The sequence below is a fragment of the Mesocricetus auratus genome, unplaced genomic scaffold, assembly GCF_017639785.1.
Source record: "Mesocricetus auratus isolate SY011 unplaced genomic scaffold, BCM_Maur_2.0 Super-Scaffold_100011, whole genome shotgun sequence".
NCBI lineage: Eukaryota > Metazoa > Chordata > Mammalia > Rodentia > Cricetidae > Mesocricetus > Mesocricetus auratus.
The window spans coordinates 5,635,115-5,660,916 of record NW_024429195.1 but is presented as its reverse complement, the minus strand read 5'-3'; the positions used below and the strand labels follow the sequence as shown (position 1 = coordinate 5,660,916).

The 25,802-nt window shown below is 42.7% G+C and overlaps 1 protein-coding gene and 1 long non-coding RNA gene across 21 annotated transcripts in view; one reads left to right on the top strand and one right to left on the bottom strand.

Annotated features, from left to right (window-relative positions):
- Mbnl1 (muscleblind like splicing regulator 1) overlaps positions 1-25,802 on the top strand; it is a 162,868-nt gene that overhangs the window by 112,441 nt on the left and 24,625 nt on the right. For 19 of the 20 annotated variants that reach the window (XM_013118996.3, XM_021231725.2, XM_040754373.1 and 16 more), the window contains 2 exons: positions 15,698-15,868; positions 24,721-24,921. In XM_013118996.3, coding sequence (XP_012974450.1) covers positions 15,698-15,868; positions 24,721-24,921 — 372 coding nt within the window. Of the gene's footprint in view, positions 1-14,832; positions 14,852-15,697; positions 15,869-24,720; positions 24,922-25,802 lie in introns of those variants that run through there. The other variant, XM_040754369.1, reaches the window with a different exon arrangement.
- Positions 5,355-12,212, bottom strand: LOC121143166. Its single transcript, XR_005880305.1, has 6 exons — positions 12,067-12,212; positions 11,331-11,473; positions 10,563-10,690; positions 7,669-7,781; positions 6,901-6,991; positions 5,355-6,032 (listed from the first exon to the last, which is right to left on the bottom strand). It is a non-coding gene; the product is annotated as an uncharacterized LOC121143166 (long non-coding RNA).

The window sequence follows — 25,802 nt, the reverse complement described above, 5'->3', positions numbered from 1 at the left end:
AGCAGCACAGTCTTAAGAGCAGCAGTGCAGGCAGATGCCTTCTGTCTCCTCCAGCAGTTCCGGGCCGAGAGAAGTTCTCTTGGTTTTGGAAGTGTCAGATCTCCTGTCGTTATATTTTCATCTAAGCTGGTCTGACTTTGAGCATCACTGCCCACATACACTGTAGGGAATAATGTCTTCATGGCGATATATGCTATGCAAGTGTTTCAGATTGACTCAATCTCAGAAACTGCCGTTAAATTCCTGCCTTTCTCCTGCATTTCCTTTTCCTCTAGCTTCTCGTATCAGTTAGCTTTCCTTCCTTCAACTTTGAACGCTTGGTTCTTTGGACTCTGGGGGGTATCATCATGGGCGCAGTAATTTGTCTTCCAGCTCGAGTGCTAGGAGGGAGAGCTGAGGACTTATTCTCTGCCCTTAGCACTTACTCTGAAACTGGCTTGTCTTTGCAGCACACTGATAGCACGTGTCAGACATCGTCATCACAACAGTTTCCAAGGGAACACCTTGACACACTTCAGGGTGTTACAGGGCATATATGTGAGACCTGGAAAAGCCAGTTGAGCAGCAGTGCTGACAAACAGCAGACTGAAAAACAGCATCCAGTTGCCCGAGGCAGGCAGAATATGTCTGTCTGTCCACCCCCCCCCCCCAATCTAGTAGTCTTGAAGCAAAGCACATTTGGAAAATTCAGAGGAATCCATTCCAGTTCTATTTTGGTAGGCAAGGCCAACTTAGAGAATTGGTAATGAAGTATTGCTGGTTTCTGCTGTCATCTCAATGAATTGCAAACTCAAGCTTCTTTTACTGAGTGGGGATTACAAATACAGGGAGAGTCACGGAGTCCTTTAATTTTTTTTTAAGTATCTCCTCTTCTGAATAGAGAAGAGTTGAAACTTATACATGGCGGTGTTGGCAAAATGACATAATTTTACAGCATCAGACCCAAGGGAACTCTGCTCCCCCAAATCCTGGTACCCAGTCCCCTCTGCCAAAGGAGCCTGCTATTGCTATAAAAGCCATGTCTCTTGCCCTACAGGGCGGACCATATCATAGGGACAGGGAATGCCTCTTCTCTATGATTTGGGACATGTCTCTCTGACAAGTCTCTCAGTCTGCTTGGAGATGCCACAACTCTTGTCAGCAGGACACTTCCCTTTTCTCTCTCCTCCTTTTCTCCCTCCCCATATGTTCTCATCTCCCTCCTGAAGCTGCTGCTTCTCCCCCAGGAGCTGCCTGCTCTCTGTCCCCCTCCTGGGCTCACTGGGGCCTGCTCTTTCTTCTTTAGACCCTCTTAGGCCTGCATGATATTGAATCCTTTCTGGGGTGGAGTCCCTGTTTGCAATCCTTGTTCCTCCTGTCTCTCTGCTTCCTCCTGGAGCTTGCTGGGACCCTCCCTGGTGGTGAGTTCCTGTTTTCAGCCCTTTCTCTTTTCTCCTTGGGCCAAGAGATTGTACTAATAAGTCTTAATGACTGACAGCAAAAGGCTTGGCCTCCGTTTAGCTGAATAGTCACAAAATGGCACACAGGATTTCCAAAATCTCATCTAGTCTAACAACTTCTGCCACCACACAAGCCAAAGACTCCAAAAGTCTCTGATTTCTAAGCTTTTTTTAAAATATACTTTCAACTCTTAAAAACTTTCTGTCTTTATTCTTTTGTTCTCTGCTTTCAGTAAAAATCTCTTAAAACTACCACAGGATTCATAAATCTTTTGGACATGACTTAATATCCACAATAAAAGTTAGCTTAAAACTTGTAACAAAAACCTGAGAGTTAAAATCTGCCTAGGTAATCTTACTTTTCTATATCATACTATACATGTAAGCTGGATCCAACTCTTTAGAAAATTAGGTGTTACACCTACTATGTATGCAACGTGGATCCAATTCTTGTTTAGTAAAAATAGATCTTTTAAATAGCAACCATGGTTATTTTGTTTTGTTTGTTTTTTCTCCATCTTGGCTGACACCCTTATGAGGATGGCAGCCATCTTTACTGAGGTTAACTGAGTGTATGTGCCATGTAATTTCACCATCATTTGAAGCCAACTAAGGCAGTGATAAAACTGAAGCTTCTTAGAACCTACTGGGCCCTCTTCTTAATGCATCTCCCTTTTAGACTACGGAAGCAACAGTAGGGTCTCCAAGATGTTTTGGATTCGGGAGAATCTTTGTATGTTAATGGAGAGTTGAAATTTACCCACAACAGTAGCAGCGAGGTCACTTCGGTTTACACGGTAAGCAAGAAACAGGAACTCTGGGAAGACGGACCTGAAGATGAGCCTTAGCTGTACTTCTCAACAGTGCCCTGTTTGGGGCTGGGGGAGACTGGGAGAAGGGAGGGGGGGAGAGAGAGAGAGTGTGTGTGTTTCCGTGTTTAATGCTTGGCTTCTTGACTCATCTTATGAAATGAAATTCCATGCATCTTTCTGAGACAGAAATGCAGAACTGAAATTGTCAAGTGGCAGAGTAGCGTTAAGGGTTACAAAGTTCAACCACTTGAGCCCTTGGTACATATTTACCTTTTATTTCACATACTGCTTGAGAACTAAAAGAAAGAGTGAGTGGAATTCTTTTGAAAGTATTCCCATTCTACCTCTGCCTCTGAATAAACAACTACCCCAGACTTTGTGCCTTTGGAAAGCACAAAAGGAGAACAAAACGCCCAGTGTTAGTCATTAGTTTTTGAGTAATAAAATGTCTGATTTAACTTTTCTTAACCACCTTCTATTTTAGTACTCCCTGGCAAATTATGTAAGAGCTGTAATTGGGCAGAACTGTAATCTCTGGGCAGGGAGATCACTTGAGAAGAAAGCAGATATGTTACAAAAGCAGCAGCTCAGAACAGCTCAGTGTTCTGCCAATACTCTGGTGCTCCTATGGAAGGCAGACACTCCAGCGCGCTATTAAGTATTGTGAGGAAAGGTTCTACGTGATGCAAACATATTCCCAAGGGAAAAAACATCCCGTGGGTTCACACTTGCGGTTTGGGCTGTTTTGCCCCATATTTAAGAAGGGACTGACCACAGTTTTCTTTCTTCGTGGGGATCTATTAAAAATGGCCTTGGAGTTTTTTTATTTGTGCAGATTCAGGCCAGTTGCATTATCCATCAAAGGATAGTCCTGGTCGTCTCTTAAATTAATAATCTGAGACTTCTCTGGTGTGTGCAGTGTCCGGATGGCTCCCCCCTCACTTGATTAGTTCAGGCAGCTGTTTTGCCTCGGGTAGTTAGATGGTAAAGAACCACACAGAAGTGCGGTTAACTCTTGGATTTGTTTAATGAGTGCCATCTTTCCCATACCCTTAGGCCATCTCACCTGGCCTGTGGTCCTGATATCCAAACAAAGACACCAAAGCAAGGGGGTGATCTTTGCCTCTATTTACAGCCCCCTTACTGCCAGTTGAGTTATGCCTACATTCTCTGCCTCAGCTCTCTGACCCATCTGCCCTAAATAAAGCCTTTTCCCGAATTTTGGGGCTGACTGAAGAAGCTTGACTTCACCTCCACTGTATTTCCTTCAGCCCCTTTAGCTACAGTGGTCTCACAGTGCATTTAGTGTTGCTAATTTTCTGTTTTTCTGAGGTAATGTTATGCAGTGTCTCATCTTGACCCTGTCTTTCCTGTTTTCCTTCTTCCTCATTCTTTCTCTCTCTTGCCATTTTTTCTTTTCCCTCACCCTTTTGTGTTCCATCCCCTCACCTGATAGCTTTTGTAGAAGGTCAGTAAATACAAGGGAAAAAAAAAGAGACAAAACCCCAAGTTTCTCAGAGAATTATATATCTCACCGAGATTTGTGTTCACTTAGTTCCGCATAGTAACTCATGAAACGAGGTAGAAGACATGGCCTTTGTGCACACTAGAAATGGTTCTAAGTAAGGGACCTGTGGAAATGTGCATACGCACGGTTCGTTTTCTGATGTGTGCGCTGAGTGCTTTGCTTGCCTGTACATCTGCGTCATCTCCATGGCAAGCGAGTGCCAGACCCCCTGGACTGCAGTTATGGATGGTTGTAAACAGCCGCGTGGATGCTGGCAACTGAGCCCAGGTCTTCAAGTGCTATAAACTGCTGAGCCACCCCTGTCCCAGAATGGTCTGTTTCTACAGCTTGTGTAATGGAGGCTGTTTAAGCGTATTGATATTGGGAAAACAGCAATATGAAGGGGGCTGTCAGGCTAGTATAGAGAGGTAACAGCAACATGGTATCTTGAAACCCAAAGTATGAGGATGTTACAAATATGTGCCTAATTCAAAAGTTTCATTAACATTTTTTTAAAAAATCTTCCAACAAAGAAGACGAATGAATATATAACTTCATTTCCTATCCACATAAGAATGAAATAGTGTTTGACCTGAAAATAAGCAGTAAAGACTAAAGATTCTTTTAATTCCTCCAATAGGCTGCCTGTGTCCTTTGACGTAATACCTGATGACCCTGATATGACCAGCACTTCCTATAGCATACTTACCCTTGTCATGAGCTTGTGGGATATATAACTGTTGGAACCTTAATTCCTCATTTGTCATGTGATGTTACTAAAAAGTATTTCAGAGAACTGTCATAAACAGTAGATCTCATGAGAATGATGAGACACTGTAGCTCTGAACAAGTTAACTATAGTTCTCTTGAAATGAAAATTAGAAGTCTTCTACCCATTTGTCTTCCATGGAGGGTTAAATTGATCTGAAGACTCTACTTCTGTTTGAGAATTTATAATATGTCATTGTATTTCTATGAGCCTTTACTGTAACTATGGAAATGGTTTCATTACACTTAAACAAGCTATAATTGAGCTGGAAAAAGAAACCCAATATTGGCTAGTTAACATAGGAATTACTGAAGACCTGGGTGACTAGCTAAACTGTGTGGGATTTTTTAATTAGTGATGTATTTGTAATATGTATCCTAATTACCATTTTTGAGGACATTTCAAACAGAGTACTTACTTGTCACATTGATGAAACTGCTGCCTTCCTTTTCTTTTGTAATTTTTCTTTTAATTCCCAATAACAAAGTGTTCAGAAGTAATTTTTCATTGTGGAGTGTAGTTGTCCCTGACTTTTGCCTGGGATCTTGTGTCTGAGGGAGCTATGGGCCAGCAGGTCAATCATGTCACCCACTTCTTTCTCCCACTTCTCCCGTTCAGAAGAGCTGATGGACACCTTCAAAACTAAAATGGAAGTTACTCGAAAGATTATCATAGTTTTCTTGAAGACCCTCGCAAAACCTAGTCTGCATTGAACTCTGCAGGTTTTGGGGGAAGCAGGCTTGTGCAGGGTCCCCGTGAGATGGAGAATGCGCTGGCAAAGTGACTGGCATCTGGTCGATTCCGTTTATTGAGTCCCGGAGCACAGCTAAAGTTTGTAGACACACCCTCATTTAATACCCAAGTCATCCTGTGGTATCTCTGGTCATCATTTTCATGGAGGAGCAAGTTGCATTCAGATAGAACTTAGAAAAGGTATCAAAGATGAGATCTGAACAAAAAGCTTATCAGAGCCTTGGGACGACTAAGCTTTTTCCGGGATTCCCATGCTCGTGGGATGATTTCACTATCACTCCCATCAACACCGGGTTTTCCCTCAACGCTTGAGCTCTGTCCTCATTTTTTATTATTTGCTGGCATGGATCCAGTCTCCCCAAACACAAAAGATATGAAATGTGTTCTTGTGCTGTTTTCTTCCTGGAGATAACCCTCAGGGGATGCTCGTTAAGTGTAACTTTAGATATTTGGGGGGCTTCTTTGGGCAGCCTGTGGGAGACCTGGGGGCGAGAAGGTGTGCAGGAGACAGGCTCGCCTGGCTTGTGTTGTAATAAGGCCGCCTCTTGCTTCCACATCCCTCCCACCCCGATAGCTCATACTGCCGCAGCTAGCACCCAACAGAGCCGCCTTCTGGGCTCATGAAACCGGCTTCTGAAGTCTCCGCACTGCACGGTAGCCTCAGGTCTGAGACAGGTGATAGCCTCCAGCACTCGGTTGTGGTAGATCGTCATCACGGGGGAGGGAGGGAGGAAGGAGGTTGTGCTTTCCCCCTGTGGGAACAGAAGAACCAGTGCCATTGAGCAGGTTTTGTTCAGGTCCGGAAGTTGGTCTGTCGGGAGGAGACCCAGGTGAAGCAGTAGCGGACACTCTTGTCTCCTGTCCCTCCTTCTCTGTCACAGTAGCATTTAATGCTGGACTTGGGCAGCATTTCTGAGCACAGAAAGTGCCAGTGTGTTTTCAATTAGGGAAGCAAGTAAGCTTATGGACCACCACTGGAATATGGGGGAGAAGGGTAGAAGAATCTCTTACTTGGCAAAGTTAAAGATGTGCGCCAAACCCAAAGAGGAGTGTGTTGAAGAAACACACACACACACACACACACACACACACACACACACACACACACACACATACCTAAAACTGTTGTTGTTTCAGTGCGAGAAATTGTTTCATCACCAGTTCTATGGACTAGGTATGTTATCACAGCTAGCGGGTTTTGATGGTTATAAGGAAAACATTAACATTGCTTGGTGAAAAAGCAGAATGTAGATCCTCTGAAAATTGCCATTACTAAACGACGAGTATCACTTGAGTATGGAAAAGCTGAGATTTACTTTCCTGCTTTTGTAAACATGTTATGACCTAGCAGGGATCCGCCTAGTGCATTTGTCACGTAAATAAATGTAAGCAAACTTTATCAAAATGTTAACCACTCTGATTTTCCTTAGTTTCTTTTACATCCATGAATAAAAAGCACACCCCCTAAAACTCGACATGATGTATTTTTCTCTGTATAGTACGCTGTGTATGTATGTATGTGTAATATATATATATGTGTGTGTGTGTGTTTAAACTTTTATATAATTTCAGATTATGCAAATCAAAGAGGTCCATGCAATGCACGGATAATTCACTTACCCCTTTCCACTCCTCATTCCTTGTTTAAACGAAGAGTGTAGAGTATTACTCTAACTCACTTGGTGGTTCTCCCCTTCACTCTACTTGGGTGCTGTGGGAGGACAAAACATGACAGATAGGCTGAAACTTAGAAGCACGTCTAGTTTTTTTCATTGTAGTGTGGAATACTGGATTGGCTTCCAAAGTTTGTAGCTTGCATCTTGGGACATTTTTTTTTTCCTTTCCAGAACTCAAAAAAAAAAAAAAAAAAGGTTGAAACCTTCATTTAGTTTTGACCTGCTCTTATTAGAACCATCTGTGGTTTTATTGTGACTGGTCGGCGATTTAGGTAGTGTCAGAGTTCAAGATGAGCAAGGGTAATGTGCTTGGTAGGAATGTGTGTCCTAGTACAGTGCCTAGGAGCACCAGCTCAGCAAATAGACTGAGGTGTACTGGGTTCAGTGATGTCTGTAACGTGCAGCCCACATGCACCACCTGTGCTTCAGCAAGCGTCACGGAAGCTGCCCAGTACTACTGTGATGTTGGAGCATTAAGTAGTCAACATCCATAATGTGCTTAGCGTGGCGCTTAACCACAGGAGCATCATGTAGGTTTCATTATTCCTTTATTGCAATCAGATGTGCCTTTTGGTTTTAAATCAGTGCTTTGAGGAGGGGAAGATAGAAGATGGAGGTTTTGTTGACACATGGGCCAGGAGCTAGCCATGTGAGTTAGTAGGTCTCCTAAGAGATGGGTGTGAGCAGCGGGGGAGGGGGGCATGCATCTCACCTGAGTTTACCTCCTTTTAGCTCTGCCACCTTATAATCCAGCCAGTAATGGCACGGGGATGGGTTGTGTACTGTTTGTGAGACACTCTCTGTCCTCCAGCCTGTAAGCATGCCCTACAAACACACCACCAAAGATCATTATGTAAACATTGGGCTTTGGGATTATTAGCTAGCTTGATTTGAAACACATAAAGCGGCACAAATGTTTCGGCCATGGTTTAGAAGTCTGATTGTCACCATGCTGAAAAATAATTGAAGCAATTGAAAAAAATAATATAAAAGCAGTGATCTGGCATTTCCAGTTTTAGGATTGCTATAAAAAAGCAGCCAGCACATGTTGGACTATTTAGTGGCACTGGCACCCATCAAATGTCACTGGACTTCACAAGGTCATAGAGACTCAACTTTGGTTCAGGGTTGCAGACTGGATCCATCTTAGGAGCCAGGACTGTGGAGCCGGGAACCCTGATGGCGTTGGGAAAGCCTCCGAGGTGTTACTGTCTACGGCACAGAGTCCACAGATACAACACTGTTTCTTTGTATTGGGTGCCATCACGGGCACCTCTAAATAGATCTGGGTTTCTGAGGATGACTGTGCAGATGTAAGCTGCTGTCACAGTTGCGTGTGTATGTGATCTCTCACCAACCAAAGCTGCCGGAGGGGGAGACATGATGTTTCTGTCACAAGCATGTCTGCGATGTGCTGCCTCCTCACTTTCTCCCCTACCCCTCAAGCAGCCAAACCCCCAAGCCCGTGCATTCAGAACACGGGGCAGAGCTATAGAGTTTCACTTCTGTCGTTTCCAAGATGATTAATGCAGTTGTGCAATGCGAGCTCCTGAGTGCTCCGGGAAAGCCACAGTATCCCAGTGAGGTAGAGTACCTCGACTCCATACTGCGTCAGCAAGGAGGGTATTTTGGGATATTGTAAATGTCACTATTGGTTTTAATATACAAGAATCTTCATCATCCGACATTAGGAATGTTCTACAAAATAGTGCCTAGAACAGCTATTGAGTTCTGAAAGTGGCTCTTTAAATAGCTGAAGCTATTTTATCTAAATTTCCCATTTGTGACCCAGTTAGATATTGATGAGGAGGGAGTTCAGTGCATAGTGAATGGAGCCAGGATTCTTTCAAGTAGTGATAAATTATAAAGTCAACAGGCTGTATGTGATTGTGTATGTGCGTAATAAGAGCGTTGCATGGGAACTGAAAAGAGGAAAGCTTAAATTCCCAGCACATTCTATTTCAGCTGGATATGTATTTTTGTATCTATAATAAACTAAGAAGTTGGGACATAATTTCTCACTAGCCTCTAGTAAACATCTTAGCTTTTAGATTTTTTTATAGAAATGTGAAAGAAAAACATTGAAACTGATTTAGTCATACTTCAGAATTTTTTTAAATTTCCAGCTGTTAGTTGTTGACTAAATTAGAAGGAATAACTGGCCAACCACCTGCTTCTTTTCCTTTGAGTTTCTCCGTACAAACTTAGCATTTTATGTTTGAGGGAATTTCCAGACTAACCCCCTCCATTTAAAATGGTAAAATGCTTAAAGTACACATAGCTGACCTTAGATTATCACCTTTTGTTAGTCATGTGTATCCCTGTCCATGCAGAATTAATAGACGGAAGTCTTAATCCCAGAGTGTATTTGTAAATGAAGTTTTAAAGGGAGAAGTATGATTAAATGAAGCCACAAGACTAGAACTGTGATGGAACAGAATCCTGTCCTCATAAGAAGAAATGCCAGAGGCCTTATAGTGGCGGTGTTTCTGTCTCCTTCCTTGCCCGCCTCCCCCACCCCGCCCCGCCCCCTTCCTCCCTCCTCTCTGACCTCTTCCCAGTCACTCTAAGGGAGGTGTGATATGGGTTCAAAGACAAAGCTGCCTGTGAGGAGAGTTCTGATTAAAAACTGGAGAGGATAACACCTTCACCTTGGACTTTTAGCTCCTAAAATTGAGAAAATTAATTTCCGTTTAAACGACCAAGATGTGGGGTATTTTTGTTATGGCATCCCTAGCTGACTAATAGAGCCTCCATTATATTTCACTAGTTACATTACACTGGTAATCATCCCAGTGACAGCCACTGTGTGTCCCCAGCTGGTCATGATAGTGTTATGGGCAGCTGGTGCAGTCCAAACACATTATGGTACTATATTCTGTACAGCAACATTTACATCTGGCCGTAATTGCCAATAATGCCGAGGTTGAAAAGCCTAGATTGTCTTTTTTAGGGTGCAGGTACTCTTGCAAACCAATATAAGCCATCCACGGGAGCAAGTTAAGTGATAAAGAAATACTTATTTCTGAATTACAGTTTGGTCTGTTTCAGTTGCATTGATTTTTTTTTTTCTCTACACTTAACAAAATCCCATAAAATGATTCCTAGTGTTAACTGAATACACATCTATCTTCAAGAATCAATTTGAAGGATTTACATATAGGTGTTGGTATAGTTTTCTTAAAGTAAATCATGAACTGTTGTAAATCTCCTGCCACACTGAAAGCTAGCACTTAACCTGTAATATGTGTTAGGGACCGGAGCAATGGCCCCACAGTTAAGAACGAGTACTCCTGTGCTATGCAGAGGGCCCAGGTTCAGGTCTTCTTACCCACACGATTATTCAAAATCATTTGTAACGCCAGTTTCAGGGCTTCTGACGCTGTCTTTGGGTCTCCATGTCCCCAGGCAAGCACAGTGCACTTATATACATGTAGACAAACAAAAATAAAGTATACTGAACTGTTAATGTCACATACTATATCGTGAATAGCATAGAAGAATAGGCAGTGAGGTTGGTTCATAAGAAAACATTTCATGGAAGTGAGAAGTCACATGTATTAGTGACCAGTGCCGTTAATAATCTTATTTTGGGAAAATACATACCAGTTGTTCAGGGGAGGACCTTGTAAGAAGTTTCAGTAGGCAACTACTTGGTTTCACAGTCAGATTTCTGGCCAAGATCTGTGTAGTAAATGTCTCTGGAAGTGCTTCCAAAGCATTGTGCGTCTCTCCTGTTACAGAGGAAATACTGGTTTTGTGTTCACCATTGAAATACATGGTTTTAGTTTGAGAAGCCTTAGTAGAAATCCAGTGTTGCGGAAGGGAACTGGAAAGGATTTCTGAGGTGGCACCCCTATAATTTGTTCATTGCCTCCCTATTCTAGAGTCTACCCAGATCTGAGTTGGTAATTGTGTCTTTTTAGACACTGATTACGTAAACCATAGTAATCCTTTCATTTCAGACTAATGAAAAACAATCAAAATGTAATTTTGGCCTTTTTCTTATATTATTAAATTTATCCACCTTGTAACTAAAGTGCTGTTTAATTTTTAATCATTTAACAGGTTTTTAAAATAAGGATAAAAAAATCTCTCAGGAACAGCATTCACATTTTTTTTTCTGAATTCCTGCCTCTTGGCTCACTCACTTTTATCTTTTCTGTCTTGTTGGTGGCCTGGCCCTCTCTGTATTCTTCATCTCTCTCCAGTGCCTGTACCATGAAGCACGCCCATCAACTTTGGAATTCCCTGCATTTACACACCCACACGATTGTTCTTAAATGGGTTTTACTGAGATGTGAGGTGAATGAACCACTGAACCAGGTATTTGTTTTTGAGGACTAAACCCTTAGCTGAAACATAAAATTTCACCTCTTTTAGTCACAAAAGTTGATTGTAGTTTCTTAAGCTAAATGAGCTTGTCCTTCAGTTCTGATGGCATGAATCTTCAAGTCAGAACTTGTGGTTTGCCGCTCTCAGTGACTGTTGTTGGCTTCATTTACTTGAACGGTGATCTGAAAATAAGACTGCCCTGTGATTAACAGATTCGAAACACAGACAAACGGAGTAGAATGAAGTCTTCCTTCGGTGGGTGATGATCACGGGAGAAACAGCCTCTTCCTTACCGATGATTGGCATGCATTGTCACTGGGTTCAGTGCCTGTGTTATTTTTAGTACTTTTTAAAGATACAGTGCTTAAGTGAACCATTTTGTTCTTACTTAAAATTTTTAAAGAAAAGAGAGGACAGTATTCAGAGTTATTGGCGGCCAGTATGCCAGTTATCATGTATAAAGCGGGCCCGAGCTCTTCTCGGCTTCTCTTATCACTATGGCTGAGAGGCTGCCTTGGTTGTTCGGGCAAGAAAGACCTGGCCGCAGAGAGATCACTGAATTCCATGCAGTCAGTCAGACAATGGAGTAACAGAACCACTGCTTAAAGCAACCTTGGTACGGTTACAGCTTAGGTGCAGCTACACGTGTCTGTGAAACCAAACGCAAGTGTACTTTATGGGCTGGGAAGTGGGTTCAGTGGGCCGGCAGGGTGCGCATGGGGACCTGAGTTTGAGTCATCGCACTGCAGGAAAAGCTGGGCAAGACTGTGCTTACCTTTAGTCACAGTGCTGGGAGGGAGGAAGGGAGAATCCCTTAGCTGCCTGGCCAGCCAGTCTAGCCAGGAGGCGTCCTCCAGATTCAGTGAGAGACACCATCTCAAAAGATAAGGAAACGAACAATTAGCGTGAAGACGAGATCGGGCACCTGCATGATTACGTGCAAACACACACACACACACACACACACACACACACACACACACACAATGTGCACATGCTCATCTGTTTTCATGTTTTTAAATCCTAGCAACCCAATTTAATGTGTGCTGAGGTGACAGAGTTAAATGATTGAGAATAGTAACTCCTACATAAATCTACAGATGTGAGTTTTATATGCTATACAAATTGGATTTTAGACTCGTAGAGTGTATTGTCTTTTTCTACATTTTAGAGTGCCAGATACACTTGCAATGAATGTGTATATAGATCTGGCCTCCGCATCACATAACATTCTAGTGTATGTGTGTGTGTGTGTGTGTGTGTGTGTGTGTGTGTGTGTAAAGGCTTTTGATTGAATTTAAATTATTATCTAGTCTCTGAATAAAAGCATTAGACCAGTACAGCTCAAAATAAATGCTTGGTGTTAAATTGAATTTGTATTCCATCATGTTCATTAGCACTAGGATGTCCCACTGTTGGCTTTCCCTTAATTCTCAAAGGAAGTTATGCTGCTGGTGGGTTTTAGTTGTTTTGTGTTTCTAGACTTTTAAGTAATGCTATAGCATGGGCTGTTTTCTGATTCATTCTTGATCTTTTAATTCAGTGGTGCAGTCAGCACCAAACCTATTTTGAACCCTCTGGAAAGCAAAGTTTATAAAATATGCCTTGCGTGGATTACTGTTACTTTTTCTGTGTCTGTCAATGCAAATTCCTGTGGCTTTGCACATATCTTGTGTAGTATCTTCTACTGTGCCAGAGCCGCCTAATTGCTTGTTAAAATTCACACCCCTGGCCCCAACTCGCAGTCACAGGCACACTGGTTTGCCAACTTGAACTTGGGTGGACGCCTTACCTTATCCTGACAGAATGGGTAGACGTCTGTTCGGGTGTCCCCAGGGAAAGTCACAGGACAGAGAGGATGAACAGGAATGACCTCTTTAAAACATACCCACAGCTTTTTGCAATTGAGGATACCAAGACAATAAGATTAAGCAACAGGTAAGAAATGTAGTCAGGTGATTGATGCCTTCCCCCCAGATTAGCTCTAGTAATTAGTAGAGTCTAGTCTAGTAATTAGACACAGTAGCCTTGTGTCTGAGCTCTCAATTTCAAGATGGGTGGACCAGCAAAATGGCCCAGCTAGTATGGGTGCTTGACAAAGCCTGGCAACTTGAGTGCTGCCCAGAGCCGTGTGATGGAAGGAGAGAACTTAGTCTCTGCGCACGTGCTGTGGCACATTCTAAACCATTTCTTATAAAGTTTGAAAGGATGCGCTGATGCAGAATTTATAGCTAGCACATAAAACTCCCTTCCGTTATTTCAGTCCAGGCTGTGTGCCTGCCTGGGTAGAGGAGCTTGGGGATGCGTGGCCGGGGAAGGTATTTAAAAAGAGCACAAAGGGAAACAACTGTTAGTATGTATCCGGCTCAAGGCCAAGCTTTGTTGGTGCTATTTATGGAACCAAAGAACCTGACTGAATCATCTGGGTGGACATACCCTTGTTTCTACCCTTCAGTTCAGTTTTAGTAAACAGTTATATAATAAGAAGAGGAAGGAAGAGAGGTGGGGATACTGAGAACCACATGTTCTCCTTTGTATCCAGTCTTGTGGACCTACCAAGAGCCATAGGTAGCAGCAGACAATGTAAGACATTCCCCTCCTGTCGGTGTTGCGATTTTTTCCTGTTTGATATGCCGCTGAGTCGTGTGGGGGCGATGCCTTTCTAAGCACGCGGTGCCCAACGGAGAGCTCAGGAGTTGAAGAGCTCAGGGTCTGAGCCGTTTGCCCAGCTCATGGCTGTATAAACCCGGGTCTGGGCGTGGCATATGCAGACGGAGGATATGACTGCTCCCAGGCGTATGGGTGAGGGGGGTTGGGGGAAGACTTTCGCTCTAGACACCAGGGAGAGGACAGCCAGGGGTATCTGGCGTCTGGAGGAGTCCAGAGCAGGGAGAGAACTTACTACACTGAGCATGGCCAGCAGCCTGCACCTGTCCATAGGGCGCATGGAGAGTGAGAGAGGAGGACCAGGAGAGCGCGGGCAGAGGGGACCGAGAAAGAGGGGTGTGAGGGAGGAGGAGACAGCGGGGCAAGCACAAAGAGGGCACAGGACCAAAACCGGCAGGGTGGGTTCTGTGGGACTAAGAAGTCGGGAAGGGAAGCCCAGAGAAGTTCAGGACAGGGCCTGGGGTCAGAAGAGCTGAGCTAAGCCACAGGTATTTGTGCCGTGGGCAGGAGAGCCTGGAGACCAGCGGTCTTTTCCTGCGCTAATAGGCACCGCAGATGGCCACTGATTGGTCCCTTCTGACCCCGATAAAGACCGGCTTCTCTGGTAGGAGGGAATTGGGGGGAGGTGGAGACTCCTTTCCACCTGAGAATGACTAAGGAAGCTATAGACTGTCCTAAACTCAGCAGTACGGAGATTGTCCTAAGAAACCTTAAAGGATAAGAACCTAAATAGAGCATTTGACGAACAAGTGTGGGAGACTTTATCATAAACATCAGTTTTCAGAGTTAGTTTATGCAAAATAAGATCGAGCAGGAGTTTGCCTTTCTATGGATTAAAAATAAGGGTAAAGAAGGTTATGGATAGCTTCATCTTCATGCTGTCTTAGGAACAAGTAAGCAGTTTTGACTAGATGCATGACGGGGGTGGGGGTTGTCAATGGCTTATTATAGACCTTAATAAATGCTCTGATGATTCATCCCAGGGTAAATGCACACTTAGAGTTATTAGGCTGTAGTAATTTATTCTGTTTCTGCCTGTTTTTTCATTGTCAGTTCTTTGCAGGATGAGCATACCCAGCCCCGTTTATTTTCATAGTTTGGGGTCATAGGACAGTCTTACCTTTGAAAGGCTAAAGACTGGTTTCTCACCAGTATTTGATTATCTTTTAATCCCCATTGTTGTGGGGACATGGTAGTTCTCTTTTCAGCTGTAAAGTTCCTAATGCATGGGGCTTGTAAAAGTGCATCGATTTTCATTTTATTTGTTATGAGGCTCATTTGGAGGCATTTTCTGGAAAAAAAAATGTTCTTCAAGTCCTCTACACTAAAGTGTTTGAATTCAGTATACATAAAATAACTATGATAAACTTTCATGAGTCTCTCCATGACTTCACGATGTTAAGGAAGAAGACACTGTAGCCAGCGTTCTCTGCCATCAACTTTGTAATTATAGACTTTTGAACTGGAACCAATAACACTGACATTATTACATCGACGGGACTCCCTTCAGCTTTTGAGCTTTTCAGATGTCCTAAATCCTCATTTTGATAATACATTTATGGTTTAATTCATTGCTTTTCCTTAATGTGTAAAAAAAAAAATATGTATGGTGCGAGTGGTAAATTTGATGGAGGGGAAAAAAATCTCATAGGTTCAGATGGCTTAATTTGCATATCATTTCTACAGTTAACCAATTTTATCCCATTTAACAATGGTGCCTGCTTCTTTTAATCTTTCAGGGTCGTTGCTCCAGGGAGAACTGCAAATACCTTCATCCGCCCCCACACTTAAAAACGCAGCTGGAGATAAATGGACGGAACAACTTGATTCAGCAGAAGAACATGGCCATGTTGGCCCAGCAAATGCAGCTCGCCAACGCCATGATGCCTGGCGCCCCGTTACAGCCCGTGGTGAGCATGCTTCCAAACCCCACCCCTGTCTGTGTGGCAGCGTGTTCTGTGTCTGTGCCGAAGCAGCGACTGCATGGGAACACAGGCAGCGGTGGTGATTGCCTGGTATTTCCATCCTGTAGAGTTACTGACTGTAGGACGTCGGCGATCAATCTACAGTCTTTTCAGAAAATTAGTCGTTTAACTTGCAGGTGTTAACCTGGCATTTGTTACAATAGTCATCAAAGTCAGTTTAGCTAAGATATATTCCATATTACCTTTAAAGGCAATAGCAATATTTTACTTAAAAACAAACAAACAAAAAAGGAAATGGATATATAATACTCTTTTGATTTTTGAAGCTGTTTCTCTCTTTCTTCCCCCTTTGAAGAGAATCCCTGTAGTTTTCTTTCTCAAAAAGGAGACTTGGTGAAAAAAACCTAACTTGAAATTACTTTGTGTTCACAAAGGCTAGGCAGTTCTCCACAGCGATGAGTCATAACCACAGGCTTGGAAGTCTTACCCAAAGAGAGCTAATCAAAGACAGAACTCCAAGGGCCTTTGAAAATAGCTAGATTTGATAAGCTATGAGTGATCATAGGTATTTAATATTTTCCTAGCTGTGTGCGTGGGTAGCTTGCTTATGGATACACACCTGTTTAAATGTTGAGATTATCGATGTGCATGTGGTAAATGACTTTAGTAATCTTATTTATGCCATAGTTAGTATTTGTTTGAAACAGTGTTTATGTTAATTGTTATACAGAAATTCCGAATTACTTACTTATGTGATGATGAAATTTGTAGAGATCAGAATATGTTTGACAGTAATTTATCACTAATGTGTTATTAACGTACTATAAGGTCATGAAAACACGTTTTTCTAGTTTGTTAATTGAAGCATGTGTGCTAACTGATTTTTTTCTACTGTATTTTAACACCTGAACTCAATGTAATTATTATTCTCTCTTAGAACTTAATGCAACAATCATTCCAAAAAAGAGGGGGGGGATTACATTTCGAGGTGGGAGGGATCCCCATATTACACCGGCAGTGATACCAATTATCAGTACTGTACAGTCGAGGTGAGAGAATATTATAATTAATCCTCTATCATTTTAATTTGATTTTATTTTATTACATCATTGTGGGCTCAGTTAAAATGTGATACCTTTATTTTATGCCATCTCCTAATTTTATATGTCTAAATGGTGATAACAGAAATATTTCCATTTGCTTAAAAATGTTTTGTATAATCATTCTGTCTTCCAGAAGTACAGTACAAAAGAAAATTCTTTCTTTCACTTGGCCCTCATGTATGGTTTCAAAGATCTGGGGCAGTTTTTACTTTAGTATATAAGTTTGTTTCTCCTTGATATGAGGTCCCTTCTTTCCACTTAAATTTGTTAATCATGTTTGCTGATTTTCTGTGCTCTCTGTGACCCAGAACACCTCTGAGATGGGAAAGTGTAGGTCTGGGATGGAGAGGATACTCCCCATCATGGCTCTGAGATGGGAAAGTGTAGGTCTGGGATGGAAGAGGATACTCCCCATCATGGCTCTGAGATGGGAAAGTATAGGCCTGGGATGGAAGAGGATACTCCCCATCATGGCCCTGAGATGGGAAAGTGTAGGTCTGGGATGGAAGAGGATACTCCCCATCATGGCCCTGAAATGGGAAAGTGTAGGTCTGGGATGGAAGAGGATACTCCCCATCCCATCATGGCCCTGAGATGCTCTCTGTGATGTCTCTGGCCGGCCATCTCCTGACTTTGTCCTTAAGTTCTACACTCATGCCTGATCCAAGGTCATATATACTTAGCCCTGGGACACACTGCTGAAGAACTTTATTCTCTGTGAAATGCTAGTGACATATGTATTTACATAGTCACTAAGTCATAGATTTCTAAAACCATCAGTACTTAGATCTCTGGCACTTTTGTTAGAACATTTCCTGCTTAGATAAAGTAATTATCTGCATTAGTTATGAGGACAGGCTTTATGTTAATTTTCCCCTCACATCATTATATTTCAATGAGAATTACCCTCAGCAAAGATGTTGTGAAACCATAGTTGAAGAGTCTCTGTTCAGGATGATGTTTTTATAATAAGTATTGAAACCTGAAGCATTTTTACTATAATGACCATCGGGAAGACTTAATCCGGGAAGTCTGCCTTCAAAACCCCACCTGGGACTTTTTGATCCTCTTTGTAGTCAGCCTTGTTTTGATGGGGATAACGATACAGCAATAAACGGGGTGGTCATCACCAACTGCTTTCTGGGACTTTAATTTGGGCTACCTATAGAGAATATGACTGAGCCGTAAGCTTCCCTGTCACTCACGTAGAGGAGGGACAGTGGCTCTGAACACACATGGAAGCAGTTGGAAACAGAGGACAGCATGGACACAGAGATCTGCCTGTAGTCGTGTGGCAGCAGAAATTCTGTGAGCAGGCCCACGGCCTCAGAGCCTGTGAGGACAGACAATGATGGCAGTCGAATGGATGACAATATTTTAGTTCTCAGGGCTCAGCCCCAACCTTAGCATGAGGAACAGAGAGAGGAGGCGGGGGGGGGGCGCGGGGGTGGCAAAGTGAAAAGAAACTTAGAAGCATCCAGCACTATGTCTCATACACAGTCCATAACCGACAGACAGAGATAGAAGGAAGGAAGGAGTTGCCCAGCCACCTGTAATCCAGGGCTTCACGGTGCTTTCTCCACCCAGAACATGGAAGGCGTTATAACTCAGAGCCAAGAGCCCAAGCTGAAAATGGCAGCTTCAAATGGGCCCCAGCGGTCGGCACCTGTCAGCCCAGGGCCTCCAAGGCAGGTGAGGTGACTGTTAGCTCCACAGTCCCTGTACTCCCACACCACAACGTGGTGCTGGTAACTTGGTTGATGTTGGAATGTATAGGTGACTTTCCTGCTTTCGTTAGACTGCCGTACATTGTGCCAGTTAAATAACATTTTAGAGACAAATGTAATAGTTTAAGGGTACGTCATGTAGTCTGCTCTCCCCGTATACATGCCCATTCTCACACCTTCCCTGTGAGATAGACAGGAGTTGCTCAGGGTTAGACATTAAGGCCCAGAGGCTCAGAGAGGTTGCCTACGCTGCTCAGGTGGCACAGATATCCAGTTAACCAAGTCAGTTAACTAAGCCTTGGTGGATGCAGAGCTCGTGTGGTAAAAGCATACAGTGAGCAGACTGTCTTGCTGCACTCGGCCTTTGGCTGTTTAAGCTCTTTGATCTTCAGCACGGAGATAAAATATTAACTATATTATCTAGAAAGTCCTTATAATGGTATAAATACCATTCCCATTTCACAGGACTAGTTAAAAAAAAGGAGTTGGATGACAGAAATGGAATTTCTTTGTATGTCTAATTCTTTGAAAGTTTACACACAGTGAATTTGAGACTTCTTGGCATTAACTCTACATGTGGCATTGAAATTCCTAATAAAAGTATAAGTCATCATTTTTATTTGTTTATCATGTGTGATCCTTGAAGACAAATGAGATTATAGCACTTAGTTTCCAGAATTTAAAAACAAACAAACAAGCAAAAAACCCCTGTGTGCTTTCGTAAGTGCTACCGTGTCACGCCTGGAGGTTGTGACCTAATGAGACATTGGCATACAGTCTAACTGACCCTGAACTGCATATTGTGCTGACAGCCTGGAAGCATCTGGTATATGTGTCTTTAGGCCCCAGGACCACGTTCCCTAGAAACTGTGTGCCTCTGAGCTCTCTGCGTTGCAAAGAGATCTGTGTTATCGTTGGGTACCAAGGATTGAGCATGAGCTCGGGAGTTCCATTAATGATCCCTCACCTGTTTTCCTTGGGACCTGGGTTAGCAGTAACTATGCAGAGTTGTAGGAGCACCTTCAAACACAGAGCCTGTGTCGAGATCCCCGGGCACTCAGTGATTCTAATGTGCATGTGAGCGATTCGTAGTTCTAAGATTGAGCTCACGTGTCCAGTGGCCTTGCTACTCTTGTCTCTGACTTTGCCTCCCTTTCATGTTCCCCGTCTTTCTTGGCAGTGGGGTGCCTTGAAGACATCGTTTGTCACACTTCCAGGGACACCTAGAAATGGCCAGTGTTCTCTGTGCTTTCCTGATTTGGTTGTCTGCCTCGTGACAGGAGATGAGGCCGGTTCATCCTATAGTGTCTCTGTGGCAGTCACATTGACTAGTTCATCTGTCCCGCCACGCGCCAGTGACTCTGAAATCTCAAGCAGCCTGAGAACAGGACCCAGACTCTGAGAATAGACCTGTGTTTGTCAGAAGCTTCTTTACTGAGAGGGTCTCAAGTGAGGCGTCACTATTTCAATGTTTGTTTCAGTAAAACTAGGTCAAAGGATAAGGCAAAGCAAGCATCCTTGTACTCCTCCTGTTCGCAAGCCAGCCTGAGAGCAGAGGCCCACAACAGCCTTTATTCTATCCAAGTCACATGCTGCATTCTAGACAAAAACTTGAATGTGGATTTATTGATGATTCCTATAAGATTTGAGTGCTATCTTTATTCTAATCAGTTGCTCATCAAGAGTAGTTCTGTCCCTGGTTACAAAATGGTGCTTACCTAGAAACAGTTACCAACACTCAGGATGTCCTGGATCTATTTTAAAAGAGCTTTGCTTTCACTGCTGACAAGTTTGGCTGAAGCATACACAGGCATACATGTACACATTCTCCTAAGTATACATGTGTACACATTCTCCTAACTATACACAATCATACATTCTACCAAGCATACACATGCACACATTCTAGGAAAATCCGACTTGTAAAATTTCTCTTCCATCAGTCCCAGAATAATAAATTTTGCATTATTTCACATGACCCTTCCATTTCGTAAAAATAAAAACAATCCTGTGTTGTTTGCACAGAATAGTAATTATACTACTTACAATAATATGCTTAATATGATTTTTTAAAAAGTTTTACATAGTAATTATAAAGTAACAACTAAACTCTGAGGTAGAAAGGAATTTATAAGTAATCTCTTTAGCATGTTGGTATCTATGCTAGAAAATATGTCATGTATTTGCCACTTTCTGTGGCAAAGCAAAGCAGTTAGCAAATCTGTAGTGCATATGGTATGCAGTAGTAACAGAGGTGGGCACAGTGCCAGTTGCCGGAAGGATACAGAGTCACAGGAACAAAACAGACACTGCTCTGTTAGGCTCGGTAGGAGCAGGGGAGGCACAGAGCCTTAGGCATCAGTGCTGCCTTCAAGTGAGGGTGGGTTTTATGGGGCAGAGGACTGTGGTGCAGATCCATTGGGGAACCTGAACGAGGTAGAATTCTGGTTCCTGAAGCATATGCTCTAGTTATACAGGTGGGATGGGAGCAGTCAGTGTTGTCTGAAGCCCGTATTCATCAAAAGAGAGCCACCAAGGAACTTGAACCTTGTGTCCAGTCTAAAAGAGGAACCTACTTCTTTAAATGCCAGGGAATAGACTCGCTTAGAAACTTTCAAAAACACTGCTGCCTAGATGCCTTTCCTGGGAATTCAGACCAGGAGGAGTAGCCTAGGAAATCATGGTTTAACAGTCTTCCAGGTAATTGTAATTCAAGCTTGGTCATTAAGTGAGAACTAGATTTCAAACCAGGTTGGAATCAGACTCAAATGTGTCCAATCCCAGACCTTCCATTCATTCACTTATAAATGATGGGCACATAACATTTGTGAGCATTTTATTTAGAAATTAGACATAATAACATGCCCCAATGAAGTAGCAATTCATCCATTGAATGCCTGCTGTAGACCAGGCATTTTTCTGTGTTGGGGGGACTAGGAAGGGAACTAAGAGACATCTCCCTACTCTCCCAATCCCCTCATAAAGTTCAAAGGAAGAAAAGCCCTATATTAGAAAATTCAATATAACATCCATAAAGCAACCATCACAATGCTGTCAAGCCACAGATAGGGAATTACTAGTAATAATCATGTTTATGTAGTCAACTAGGATGTTAATATGAAATTAAATAATGTATTCAGTTATAATGAACCCTGATTACCTTTATGTAAGCAGAATGCCTCATTTAAAACAAAGCAAGTGATAAGTAAGTAGCTCTGCAATTAGTAAATGTGCGATTTGTTTATCTCACTGGAAAATGTTCTGGAAAAAGGCAATCATAAAGCAACCTCCTATATGCCCTCTTGGAACAAATTTAAGTCATTGTTACCAGGATGTACTCAATATCAATTATGCCATTTACATAGTTAGACATATCCAGTCAGTACTTCAAAGAAAACAAAGGCTACAAAGTGTCTGTGTATCAGTTCCCATCTTTGAGCTCTTATGAGCCCTCTGCAGGACACCTCTGGGAATGCAGGAGTGGCCATGGTCACAAGAGCAAAATTTCCTAAGAGTCAGTGCTAAACGTAACCGACACCCAGCACCAGGTGCTCATAATTTCTAACAGCTACAGTTTATCCACATATCTGTTTTCACTGTATTTTATTTGATGAGATTTAATGAGTTTTATTGGCCTAGTGTCATTAAGTCAGAATACATTTTTTTTTCACTCAAATGGCTTTATGAGTTCAACCTTTGCCTTAAAGTAATTATTGTCATGTGCAGTGACATAAACATTTCAGTAACGTTCTAACTAAACGGGCTTCCTGGGAACCCATTTTCATTCAAGCAGCAGGATGCAGAGAGGAAGGATTTTAGAACTCTGCTACATTTCAAATAATTCCTCTGTATGGTTGAAGCACCGGTCTAAATGGGTTTCCATGCACTGTGTCTGACTGTGTGTGCAACAGAATACAGATTTGACTGGAATATCTTTGGACAGAAGTTTCAGTGCAATGTGCAGTCACCTTGCAGGCCTGTCCCTACCACAGTGTATACAAGCAGGCGTCACCCTGGCCTTCAGTACACAAGGAGGCATCCTGCAGCCAGCTGTTCTAGTAACTGCTCAGAGACAGATGCCACTGGGCCCATTTTTCAATGTGGATGTTAGTTGTTAATAGCGTAACGCATAAACAGTTTACTGTGGCTTGAGTGTGGCTGCTTTGGGCTGGGATAGGTTGACAGGGTTGGAGTCCTTTTCAGGCTATTTCATCTTTGAAGAGCCATAGGACTGTGAAGTGCCTAGCTTGGTACCCAAAGCAGCAAGCTTGGAGGTCTAGGTATTTTAGCTCGAAACTATCAGAATTTGCTATGCTGGGCTATGAATTCTTCCCGGGGATCAGAGTACATACTGAATATTCTGCTTTTCATATTCTTCCAAGCACATGCGTGTATGCAGTGCAGAGCTGTCATGTAGGGTGCATGCTCAGCCTTCATGCAGAAGACTTTTGGGACCTAACGCTTGCTTATGAAGAAATGTCACTTACATTTAATAGCACCCCTGGCTTTCCTCCATTAGATGCAGTAGTACCACCCCCAGTGTGACAAAAGCATGCAGATATTGCTACATATCTCCAAGGAGGTAGAGTCGCCCAGAATGAGAACCACTGCTTTGCACGGAAGGGTCTACGTGAACACCATTTTGTTCCTCTGCAGGCTCTATAGAAAGATTATGGAAATGGCCTTTTGTTTTATAATCTATTTAATTTCATGTTATAGTAATAACTTTGGTAATGTGTATCTTATATTAAGTTTTATTGCAAAGCTTTCTTGAATCTTTCCTATACTCTGGCATCTTCTAACTTACTCTCAGAGAGAGGAATTGGCAGCAGTTTAATCTAATACCACCTTATTATAAAACTGTTCCATGGGTGTAGTTCTTATTTCTTACCACCAGAAAAAGAAACTAAAGTGTTAAAAATTGCTTTCAAATGCAGGTACCATTTTTCAATAAGAAAGAGTGGAAGGCTTAGAGACATACATACATACATACATACACACACACACATACATACAGAGAGGGGGAGAGAGAATTTTTACACAAAGTATTATATTTTAAAACTTAAAATTTTTGAAAATCTGTATTCAGTACAATTACAAATTGTGTTTTGTTACTCTGGACAAACTGCTAAAGCAGATTTCAGCAAGACCATTCAAGGTCAAATCTATTCTGTAGCACTCAGATTTGCATATCAAAATTTACGTAAGTCTTCATCAATCGAAGTATATCCGTCATAAAGCCTGTCTGCTGACAGCCCATCCTGTGCTGCCAGGTAGAATTCTGAAATAATTCTGTGGCATTTCCTGGGAAGTATTCTGTTTCAGTCTTCACATTCCAGACTTTTCTCTTTCTAGTGAGGCTTATTTATTCAATTGCTGAATGCTTCCCGAGGACAGGGTGGACTCACGGAATACTGGCCATTTCTCCTAAGAAATCTACATCAAGTGACTAGGCCAAACGCCATCTCCTCTACACTCAAAAGGCAGTGTATAGTCTTTGCCTCTCACACCCCACAAGATTCGCTAACTGTGAGCCGACTAGAGGACTCGGCTATCCCCTGGGACTTCTGTGCCTGTTCCAGATGATAGGGCTCTTGCATCCTGTTAATACTGGGGAACAGACCTTCCGAGTGTATCTGGCACAGCAGTTACAAAACGTATGTCTTAGACAAGTGTCTAGGAATGACTTAGGGCAAAGGCGGAGACTAGGTGACCACAATCAAGCGTCTGTACAGAGACGTGCAGACGCAACCCCACGTATTTCAAACGCCAAAGCTCGGGAAACCCTCCGGAGGTTTGCCTGCTAGGTTTGCGGAGAAAACAATGACCTAACGAATGTCTCTTTACTAAAAGCTGTTTAGACTGAATTAAAATCAGAATTAAATCGAGGTGAAGGAAGGAAGAACAAGTCACAGACGAGAAAAATAAATGATCGCTGTATAAAGTAGGGTGTCAGTTTGGAATTGAGGCCTGCCCTTAAATTTGGTTTTCTGTTTTTAATTTTCAGCCAATGTTTTCAGTTGCACCAAGCTTAGCCACCAATGCATCAGCAGCCTTTAATCCTTACCTGGGGCCCGTTTCCCCAAGCCTGGTTCCAGCAGAAATCTTGCCTACTGCACCAATGTTGGTTACGGGGAATCCTGGAGTTCCAGTACCAGCAGCGGCTGCAGCCGCTGCACAGAAGCTAATGCGGACCGACAGACTTGAGGTAAGACCCGGAGTTGAATCTTCACAGTTTCCATTACAACTCTTCAAGGGTTTATGGCCAGGATGACTTTAAAAGCTGAACGCCACGATTGTTTTTTTTTGTTTTCTTTTTGTTTTTAGTATGTGTAACGTCTTGTTAGGATAGAGTTATGCTGTTTTGATTAGCGTAGTGGTTATATTACGTTACACGTAAAAGCTACAACATCCATGTTTAGGTTACTAGGTGAAGGCTTGGAACTGGGTTGAGGTGACGGTTACTTCACTGTGCCACAGTTCCTTTGAAATTGGTCACATGGTGCTAATTAATGCCCAGACCTCAAAGACTTTTAAAAAAAGAAACAAAAAAAGGAAGTTTGGCACAGGACAGTTGCTTCTTGAATGTTTGTTGCTGTGGCACTGTAGCAATCAAGAATAACATTGATGCCCTAAAGGCCTCATAGACATGGAATGCATTGGCTACTGCACAGGGGCCATCCTAAAACATACTGCAGATGTTCTTATGAGTTCTGGAGTGTGCTCACTGAGACAGTGAGGCAGTTTTACGAAATGTGCCTCTATAAAAGCTTACGAAAAGCCGGGCGTTGGTGGCGCACGCCTTTAATCCCAGCACTTGGGAGGCAGAGGCAGGTGGATCTCTGTGAGTTCGAGGCCAGCCTGGTCTACCGAGCGAGTTCCAGGACAGGCTCCAAGACAATACAGGGAAACCCTGTCTCGAAAAACCAAAAAAAAAAAAAAAAAAAAAAGCTTACGAAAGCATGCTGTAGAACATCACTTGACTGTCACAGTCTTGGGATGGACGATGAGCAGATACTCAGGCTGTGCTGTCGCTGACTGAAAAGGAAATTTAAGTTATGCATCCTAATTCGAGACTATTGTTCAGAA